At 38.3% G+C, this 10,889-nt stretch overlaps 1 protein-coding gene across 4 annotated transcripts in view; it reads right to left on the reverse strand.

Annotated features, from left to right (window-relative positions):
* Nucleotides 1-10,889, reverse strand: part of MYOF (myoferlin) — a 165,401-nt gene that overhangs the window by 20,268 nt on the left and 134,244 nt on the right. For all 4 annotated transcript variants that reach the window (XM_069099252.1, XM_069099255.1, XM_069099254.1 and 1 more), the window contains 5 exons: nt 9,556-9,721; nt 7,952-8,028; nt 3,537-3,548; nt 1,838-1,936; nt 1,174-1,299 (listed from right to left, as the gene is read on the reverse strand). In XM_069099252.1, coding sequence (XP_068955353.1) covers nt 1,174-1,299; nt 1,838-1,936; nt 3,537-3,548; nt 7,952-8,028; nt 9,556-9,721 — 480 coding nt within the window. The remainder of the gene's footprint in view (nt 1-1,173; nt 1,300-1,837; nt 1,937-3,536; nt 3,549-7,951; nt 8,029-9,555; nt 9,722-10,889) is intronic.

Genomic DNA, 10,889 nt, shown 5'->3' on the forward strand with positions numbered 1-10,889 from the left:
ACACACACACACACACACACACACACACACACACACACACACACACAAGAGAAACACAAGATTCGCAGTTAGCAACACAACCTGTACGATATTTGGGCTATGAGGAGGTCTTGAGGTCACAGTCATGAAAGATATAACAGGCTTTGTTAGGGATCATCCTTTAGGGTAAAATCAGTAGATGCTGTATGTCACATACTTACATTTAGGAGGAAAGGGGGGACTGGATTTATCATTTCATTGTGCAGGGAACTCTCAATGAGGAAACTTCCTAGACACCAGTAGATTTGCCTCTGTTCTGCAATTTATAGTCTAAGAGTTGCTCGGACATTGAGGGGTTGAGTAAGGAACTCACCCAGGGGTGGGTCACATAGCCAGTATATATAAGAGACACGACTTTGGCTGCATAACCTCCCTTAAATGTACTTAAATAGGAAGGGTTTATGATTATTACTATTCTTATTGAAGCAGCTAGGTGGAGTTACTATAGTCTTATGATCTAGAGATTACTGTTGGGAAAGAGCAACCACCCTAAATTTACCTTGGAATCAGGACAAAAAATAAAAAATTGTCCTAATTGAAAGCATGATGGGAAAGTCAGTAAAAGGCCACCCACCTCAAGAGGTAAAAGGATTATTATGCACAGTTTTAGAAAGGAAGGATAAACAAAGAGAATGGAAAGGAACATAGTGGGAGTAATTAATATATTGTTTTAGATATTTTGAAAATTGAAATTACTTTTTTAATTGAAATAATTGTTGACAAATGCTTTTGTATTTTAAAATGCATAAAATATATTTTTAATGTCACTTTTGCTAAAGTTGCTCTTTTCAACATCCTTGGCTCAGAGCCAGAATTTAGTTCTGGTTCAAAGCCATCTGTCAGCCCAGCTGCCTAAATCTTACTGCAAAGTCACTGGCAGTGACCCAATCAAACTCGTGAAAAGCCCTCTAAAATTGTAGATTTTATTTAGCTGACAGTACATCTAGTTCAGACAAGGGTCAGTTACGAAACCATAAAAAGACCTGACAATTCTACACAAAGGAGACATTAGTTACAGAAGCACTCAGGTGTCCCAAAGCATGTAAGGTACTTTCTTCTGCATCTAAAAAGAAAAGGAGAAGCTTTAGAGTCAGCATTGTGCCCAAAGAGGGTCAGTTCAGTCATTTTACTTACCTTAAACTCTCCCACCACTGAAGGATCGTCATTGTCATCAGACTTCCCTCTGTACAGCTTAAAGGTATCTGAGAAGTCTGTCAGACCCTTAAACTCTGGTACATTCTCTAGTTCACAATTATATACCTGAAAATTAATCAACAGTCAGTTGTTCTTTAAAAGAGAACCAGAGTGATCCATAGGTCTTGTATAAAGCCATCTTGTCTAAATAGTGCGCTGCAAGGTTTTAGAAGAATGGGGCCCACCATACTCCAGGATCCCCACTTTCAAGAACCCTCAAACCAGCACGCTAATATGCTTATTGTTCTGCAGCAACAACTGCCTGTTAAACACATCTACTTTGACATACCATAGTGATCCTCGCTCAAAATGTTCAAAATGCAACTCATTATCTTCCTATTAAATCTGTCCCCACTTTCAGTTTTCTATATTTCTGTCCATGATGTCACTATTGACCACAGACTCTGACTCTGACACTATAGGTATTCAGACTCTGTTGCTTGGTCCAGCATAGGGCCCATTTTGGATCAACACCTACAGCCAGACTCATGGACGTTCTCATTGACTTTGATGAGGTCACTTACCCATTTCTTTTTGACCAAGGGATGACCCCTCTTTTATCCCTCAATCCCAAGGCTGTCTGTAGGAGTAATCTTCAAGTTACCTTTAGTCTGGCATATCCTTTCTGAATGTACTGTCCACATTTTTCAAGTTCTCCAATGGAAGCATAAAATTTGCTCCACCAATCGACAACTTCTTCCTCCTAAACATAATCCCCAAGAAGTGAAAAGGTTTGAGTGGTAGTTCAGATTTCTAATCCATGAACTAAGCTTTTTTTAAAACATATTCTTAAAGTAGGCAGCTAGATGGTGCAGTGGCTAGAGTACCAGCCCTGGAATCAGGAAGACCTGAGTTCAAATCTAACCTCAGATGCTTGACACTTACTAGTTGTGTGACCCTGGGCAAGTCATTTAACCCCAATTGCCTCACAAAAACAAATAAAACATATTCTATGAATATATGAATAGACTGTGAGATTATCAGCATGGAAATTCCTGCCAGTGATGCAGATCAAAACATGTTTATCACTTAATAAAATCAAACTTTATACAGTGCTTTAAAAATTTCAAAGGGCTTTACATACATTATCTCATTCAATCCTCACAACAATCCTGTGAAGTAGGTGGCATTATTATTCCCATTTGTGGATGAAGAAACTGAGGCTCAGAGGGTTGGGATTTACCCACAGTCACACAGCTAATAAGTGTCAAAGGCAGAATTGGAACCCAGATCTTTCTAACTCCAAGCCTACACCATCTTATACACATCATAAATAGGCATTTATAAACTTGCAGTTTCAGTAAAAAAAAAAGCAAACTGTCATTTAGGACATGCCTACATGTGTTGTTGCTGAATCATTAAAGGGATTTCTAACTACAAATCAGGTAGTCAGTGTACTACTGAGAAATTTTAGTGCCCCTAATACCCATTCAGCTGTCTTGTAAATGATTGACTCACACCACATATGTGCTACCATGTTTGTTTACTAATTTTTTATCCCATTGATTTGATATTTTATAAGGTCAGAGACTTAGAACTATAATAAATATATTAATTTGAACACAACATTCAGCATTGATTCTAGAGAAAAATGTTCCCCTTCTCAGTGGATGGAAGAAGCACCCAGGTAAAGAATGTCATGCTATCAAATGTGGCTGCTTTTTAAGAGTTACTTTTCTTTGTTGTCATGGAGACATATCAAAAAATGACTGTGTTTAGAATTCTTAAATCTTTCAAAGTTGTAGTAGTTTTTTTGTATTTTTTTTTACAATGATGGCATTATTGTATAAATTGTTCTGGTTATGCTACCCATCTTTGGTGGGGTAGATAGACTAGCGTGTTTTGGACAGGGCCTATGAAGGAATTTGTTTTGCTTGACTGTGCATATTTATTATCAAGATTTTGTTTTTCTTTTTCCCCAGTGGGGAAGAAGAGAAAATAAGTGCTTGTTAATTTTTAAAAACTTTTTAATTTGAAAAGAAATGACTTTAAGAATAGGTATAAAAATAAATGTAAAGAACAAAAAAGAAAGGATAGTTCCCCAATGGATCTACCCATTGCTTAGTTTCACCTACTGAGGGAAGTACCACATGGGGTGATATTGCTGAGTGCAACTTGCCCTTCAGCATCTGTGATTGTTGAGAAATAACAAGAATGGAGTGCCCAGGACAGAGGGTTTCACATTTGTGTGTGGTCCATGACCTGCATGACCCAGCCCCTGATTTAAAAGTTCTTCCATCACATACCAACTACAAACAGACAGTAGATGACTAAAAAATACAGCCGAGGTAGATAGGAATTACCTTTTCAGCTAGCTGATCATCGACACGTGTACAACAGCAGGAGAGGGACCCACACAGATGACAGGAGGATGAAGATACGGAAAGCGTTGGATTAAAAAAAAAAAAAAAGGTAAATGTTTACTTGTCATTCAGGGGTTTAACATTCCCAGCATAACTGAGCAGATTCTTTTGAATCATTTAGCCTTAGATGATCTCAGAATATAGAGCCTTATTTTCTGCCACTCTAGAAATTACACCAGAATTATTCCCATAGTGAAATGAAAACTTTCTAGGAAACTATCATTTAATAGAGTTATATATACAGTGTTAAAGCATCTGCCCAGACAACACGCGTATAATGAAAGAAAAATGATCAGTTCAGGCCTCTTTTTCCTTTGACCCAATCTCCAGGCCTTTGATTGAGTTTGATTACTAAAGGTTTTTGCTAAAACATTCTATTCTTTGCTCTTTCAAAACCTCTTCTGTATCTTTGCTGATCCAAGGCTGACTGCCTTGCCTTCCTTGTCTGTTTTTTTTTTTTTTTTTTCTTTTTTTTTTTTTTTTTTTTTTTTGGTCTGTTTTCTGTTTGCTTTTGCCTTTCTCCTTATTCTCATGCTATCTCACAGGGGTATTTTTGTGATCTTGAATAGAGGTTCACATTTCCAAGAAGCTGCTAACCCTGGCAGGTTTTTTCCCCCGGCATGGCCACATTCCTCTACTTAAATTTCTCTCTAAGAATGGGATCCTCTTCATAGAGCACATCTGGGAGATGAGGAGAAGGATAACTGGGATGCTGTGGCCTGGTTCTGCCCTTTGCAAACAGTGCAGTGGCACTGAGTCTTTTGAGGCATAGGATGGAGAAAAGTCTCCCCCTTCCCACCCCTGGAATCTCAAACTTCAGGCTAACTTCTAATGTCAGAGGGAAAAGCTTCCAGGTTCCACCAGTCACTGATCAAGCCATTGAGAGAAAGCATGTATTTTTGTTATGGGCATCTTTTTCAGACTTTCCTGGGTTTATCTTTCAAGTTTTGTTTTGCTTAGCACTATAGCAAAAATAAGAAGGAAGGAAGGAAGAAAAGAAGTAATGAAGGGAAGAAGGGAGGGAGGGAAGGAGGAGGAAAAAGAGGGAGGAAAGGAAGAAAAGGAAGGAAGGAAGGAAGGAAAGAAGAGAAAGCATCAGGGAGAGAGAGAAGGAAGGACATAAACAAGGAAGGAAGGAAGGAATATCAACAGAAAAATGATAACAATATTTTTAGGAAATGTATAGAAGTCATATTTACAATTAAATCATGATAGATTTTGGAAAGATTTTTTCCTCTGGACTTTCATTCACTAAATGCAGTTTATCATTAGTTTATCTATGCTGTTCACAATTACTTTTCCACAGTACAAATCCATTATTTTAATGGAAACACTGAAACACTACTCCAAGTTATTCTTGTTGCTTTTGAGTGCTAGTATCCACTCATTTGCTTGTCACATGTGAGCGATATTGGACACTAGTTTATGTACAATAGCAAGGTAAGTGCTTAGTTTGACCAATTCTATATCTGTGGAAAGAGTAAGTGTTACAAGAAATAGGATCTTCCCTTATTCATAGATCACCAGCCATATTTATTTAAAAAGCATCTTTTAGTACAAAAATCACCCTATAGGAAAGCCCCTCCAAAGGAGAATTAGAGCCTTAACCCAAGGCCCCACCTGTCCCAGTCAGCTTCATGCATTTTCTTAGCATACATACATGCACTGTTCTCGGAGAAGCCATTTTGCTGACTGCTGTGGACAGGCTGCTTAAGCACTAGAAATGGGAAGGCAATAATTGAATCTTCCACATTCGAGTCCTGTCGGATCATTGGACTGGCTCTTTGGAAGTCCAGTTCTCTGGAAAACTCAATACCTCTTCCCACTCCATCCTCAGTCAATTTTTTTTAATGTCAATTCCGAGCCTACCAGACTAATGAGCTCAATCATTGGCTTCAAATCTATGGTTTGAAGGAGGAGGGAAGTTTTTCTATTTACCCAGTATGCACAAAGGCAGACTGTGGTCCCCTGAATTGAATATGTGGTCATATAGGCCTACAGGTCATTGGCAAACTAGACCAATTGATACTTCCAAGCTCCACTCAGTTCATTTAACTTCGAGTAGACACCATCTAGATATTTATGGCTACCATCTTGCAAAGGTGAGAGCTAGAAGAGACCCAACAGGTCATCTGTTTATAACTAGTTAAATTCCTTCCATTTTACAGGTGAGCAAACTAAGACTCAGAGAGGTTAAATGATTTGCCTAAAGTCACAGAGAAAATTGGTGGTAAAGCTGGGATTAAGAACCTTTTATCTGAAATCAGGGTAGTAGTTGTTATTTTTAAATTATGATTTTTTTAAAGGTTGCTTCTCACAACTGTTACTTTCTGTTCTATCAAAATTACCACTTCCCCATTGCATCTCAGGCAGGTGTTAGAAAAGGAGCCTGATTAAACTAATTCACACTAAGGTGTGAATAACTGATGGCTTCCCCAACACTAGCCCTCCCAAATTTACAACACTATAAATTCTATTCATTCTTCAGGGTCAGTCACACAGTAGATGCTTAACAAACATTTGTCACTTGATTGATTGATCCAGACTCAATTTTTATAGTTTATTGCTCCACTAGCCTGGTCAATCCACCCACAACTAAAAAAAATAGGGGGAACATTGATGGGAATGTGTCATACTTCTTTTGAGTCCCCTATAGCCCTGGCCACGAGAGCATTTGATAACTACTTGGTTAACAATGGAGGAGGCAAAACTGTGGTAAAACACATCTATGGCACAAGACTCAAGACAACCTTTTTAACTCCTGTGATAAAATCCCAGGATAAAAGGCCCTGTAATAAGTGTAATAGACTGAAGGACTGTTCCCCTACAGCTCCTACTACCCAGGCATGTTTTGGGGATACTATGTACTCTGAGAGCTCAGCTTTTGTCCTAAACTACGGCTGACTTGCCCTTTCCTTTGATGGCTCTGTAGAATGTCTACTTGGGGATAAAATAAATGTAGTATAAGACTAAGTTTATTCTGGTCAGGTTGCTAAAATACTTTAGATAGGAAAACAGTGTGTATGTGTGTGTATGTGTATGTGTATGTGTGTGTAGGTACTCTTTCTATATTTTTAGAGTGCTTATGTAAATCTATTCTCAAATGTACATTTTTAATACTTTTTTTGAAATGTCAATTTTTAAACTGATCCATATATTAAGATACAATATGCTATTTTTGCTCATTACAGATGAGACCTTCCCCCCTCACCCCGCCCCCGAGCATTCTGCACAATAAAGACAATTTTTTGCCTTGTATTTTCCAGGCAGAAACAAAATACAGGTTTTGCTTTTTTCTTTTCATCTTCTAGAACTAGTAGAAATGATTTTGGCAGGGCCAAGAGAATAACAGACAGGAGTCTTGTTTTAGCATTTTCTCCTCATTATCTCACTTTAAAAATCTTGGTGACTTTTATAGTCCACGATGACTGTTGTTGTTGTTGTTATTCTTCAGTCATTTCAGTCATGTTCAGCTCTTTATGACCTCATTTGGGGTTTTCTTGGCAAAGATAATAGAATGATTTCCATTTCCTTCTCCAGCTCAGATGAGGAAACTGAGGCAAACAGGGTTAAGTGACTTGGCCAGGGTCACCCAGTTAGTGAGTGTCTGAGGTCAGATTTGAACTCAGGAAGATGAGTCTTCCTGACTCTAGGCTTGGTACTCTCTCTACTGAGCCACCTAGCTGCCCCTTAATATGACTTATAAATCACCAAAAAAGTGATTTTAAAAAGAGTAACATGTCTGCCTCAGAGATACAAAACAATTTTCACACCCAGCACAATTATCTGTATAGTTTTCCCTTGTTACATTTGTTTTCATAAAACAAATTATCTTGTAGATCATAGCCTGAGGGCCAGATTCTTTCTTCCTGTTTTTGTGTGGACATTGAGCTAAGAATGGATTTTACATTTTTAAATACATTTGTTTAAAAATGTAAAACCCATTCTTAGCTTGCCTCAGTACAGTTTGCCAACTGCTATCATAGACCATTGGAAGAAAATGAAAACATTTGACCTTCTACTTGATTCATGAATCCCTTCTCAAACATTCAAATTCATTTTAACAACTCAATCTAACAAACGTCTCCAACAGAATGTCATCCAGCCTTTGCTCTGATATCCCTAGCAATGGTGCACTCATGACTTTTTGACACTATCTACTAAGGTTGTTTTTCCAGTGCTAAAAACACATTTGGTTGGAAATTTTTTTCTCTTTTTTTTAAAACTTGCATGATTCTCAAAAAACTGATTTAATTTTTCACAAGTGTGATCAAGTGACTGTTCTCCTGACATCCAACTTTTTTGGCATCAAGCAGGCAAAACCTACTTATAAAATGACCAATGCTGATGCTTACCTTAGTTGGGAGCAATGGCTTTGTGTCTTCTACTTCAATAATCACATCCCGGGGAGGTGGGGCAGACAAAATAGAAGCTGAAAAGCAATTTGTGTTATAGAGATGGGGTCAATAGCAGTCAGCACACTAAAAAGTGTGATAGGCAGAGAGGAAGAGGAAAGGGAAGGATGGCTTGGAATTCACCAGCCTGTGGAGAGTGGAAGGATGGTGCTGCTCTCAAGGGAAATGAGGAAATCTGGCAGCAAGGACATGGGGTCCATAACACTGCAGTAAATATATGTTCAGGCATGAGCTTTTTATGCCAGGCCATTAAAAAACTCTGACAAGTACATTCAGGGCTCCATTTTCCCACCTGACTGGGCTCCCCAGAGGCTTATCTCCTGCTCATTTGCTTCCTTTACATCTCAGATCTTTTTGCCAATCTTAAGAACCCACAATAAAGCATTAGTAAGGGTTCCAATTGTAGCCATGATTTAATGGCATCGGAAACAAATTACAAATAATTTTAGCTTTTAATGACAACGTTTCATAATAAACTTCCTGGCTAGAAAATATGTTTTATTATGAAAATCTTGCTTGGGAAGCACATTTATTGTACTGCCATCTGTTTGACTTGTTTTTATAAACAGGAGATGCTTCATTAGGTCTTCATAGGCATAATCTCCTTGAAGACAGGGATAACTTTGTTTTTGTCTTTTGTTGCCTCAGCAGCTGGCACATAGTAAGTGCTAAATAAATGCTTGTCAGATGAATGAATAAGAATAGATAAATTTAAGATAAATAGTGATGGCATTATTATTCCCATTTGACAAATGAGTAAACTGAGACTTAACAATAGCTAGTATTTATATAGTGCTTTAAGGTTGTAAAGCTCTTTATGGTGTCTCATTTTATCTTCACAACAACCCTGGGGGATAACTATTATTATTTTCTCCATTGTATAATTGAGGAAACTGAAGCAGTCAGAAGTTAAGTGACTTTTCCAGGGTCACACCACGACTTTGCGTGAAAGGTTGGATTTGAACTCAGATCTTCTTGACTCTAGGTCCAGTGCTCTGTGCACTATGGCGCCACCTAGCTGCTTAGGTACTCAAAGGTACTAGATGGCTTGTCCAGAGTTACATGGTTAATAAGTGTCCAAGAAAGACTCTGAACCAAGATCTCTCCTTTATACAAGTGCAACATTCTTTCTATTGTGTTTTCATACTGCCTCCCATAGAACAAGGTCCCCTCAAGATAGAGAATCAAGTTTCTTCAAGTTACAAAATCCTATACCTTGTTACTGCAGTGGTTTCACGATCCTATTGCTGCGTTCTCTCCATCAGTTTGCAATTCCCCTTTCTTTAGAAAAGAGCAGAAGCAATTAGAGGCAAAGTTGCCTAGAAGAAGGCCTCTGACCCCTTGCTACTGACAAACCGTGTGATTATGTATAAATCAATTAGCTTCTACATGCTTCCCTATTCATTAAGAGAGATAGCATTGCTTTTGCCTTCCCTATCTCCCTAGTCAGGAATTTTGATTGGCAAATAGGAATAAGCCTATGTAGCTTCTGAGGTTCCTGGAAGAAAGGTTTGACATGAATCCAAAACACTATTGGTATTTACCTTTTAACTGGGGTGCAATATCTTCTTTAAATGCATAAGGATCACAACGAAACTGTTCAAGAAGGTCAATGGTGCACTGGCCCACGATGGGCTTCCGCCCAAATTGTCTGTGGTCAATCACTTTAATGACCAGTGGTGGTGTGTACAATTCTTCCTTGGGTAAGAGCTGTGAGGTCAACAGAGTTTTATTACTTTGCTTTAGGATAACTGTAGAGGCTTTGAAAATAAGTACAAAAATTTACCAATTTAAACAGAACTATAATTAGCATTTTTCATACTTGGGGACAACTTCACCAAAAAATACTCAAACCAACATTTTAAAGTGAATTCAGTTGAAGAGGCAACAGAAAAAAATGGGACATGAGCCCCCATCGGTGAAAGTCTTGAGACACAGCAAGAACAATCTGCTACAGTAGAAAAGGCTGGTTTGGGGAAAAGGTGCTACCTGCTAGCTTCCTATTCTGACTAAGTAAGTGCTAAACTCAGTAGTTTCCATGGTGCTGAAGGCACGCAGGGGCTATCATTGCCCTCTAAATTTTAGTGGCTTGGAACATAGTCCCAGATACCCCACACCAATTATGGCTCTGAATCCAACCTTAGTTTCTCCCCTACAAGACATGTAGGTAGCTAAAGAAAGTCCATTCTTTTGGACAGTAACATTCACCTGCCCTATTGAGAGATTACTTTCAAAGTGGGATGACATTACACAGATACTACAATAATTTAAGATCTAATCGTTGTCCTCGGAGGAGGCCACATTTAAGTCAACAAGCATTTACCACTGGCAGGGACTGTGCTAAGCAAGATACTCCATTTCTTGGGCTCTAGTCATTTTCTTATGCTTAGAAGGCTCTCCTTCCTCCTCTCCAACTACTGACCTCCCTGGCTTCTTTTAAGTCCCAACTAAAAATCGCATATTCTACAGGAAGCATTTTCCAACCCCTCTTAATTCTAGTATTTTTCCTTTTCTTATTATGTCCTATTTATCCTATATGCAATTTGTACATATTTGTTTGCTTGTTGATTCCAACAATAGAATGTGAACCCTTTGAGGACAGGGAATGTCTTTTCCCCCTTTTTGTATCTCCAGACCTTAGTACAGTGCCTGGAACATAGTAGGTGCTTGATAAATATTCATTGTCTGTCTAATTGACTAAGCATACAGAGTGAACAGAAACACATGAAGATGAAACTGAAACTTTCATTTAAGGGAATTTGTCACCTCAAAGCCCCTGGATCAATGGTTGAAATCTTTTTAGCTTTAGAGGCTCAGCACCAGAAATTAGTTAGTTAGATAGATAGATAGATAGATAGATAGATAGATAGATAGATAG

This window comes from Petaurus breviceps, unplaced genomic scaffold, assembly GCF_028583685.1.
Source record: "Petaurus breviceps papuanus isolate PSGF00001 unplaced genomic scaffold, PetGlider_PUasm1.0 37, whole genome shotgun sequence".
Lineage (NCBI taxonomy): Eukaryota > Metazoa > Chordata > Mammalia > Diprotodontia > Petauridae > Petaurus > Petaurus breviceps.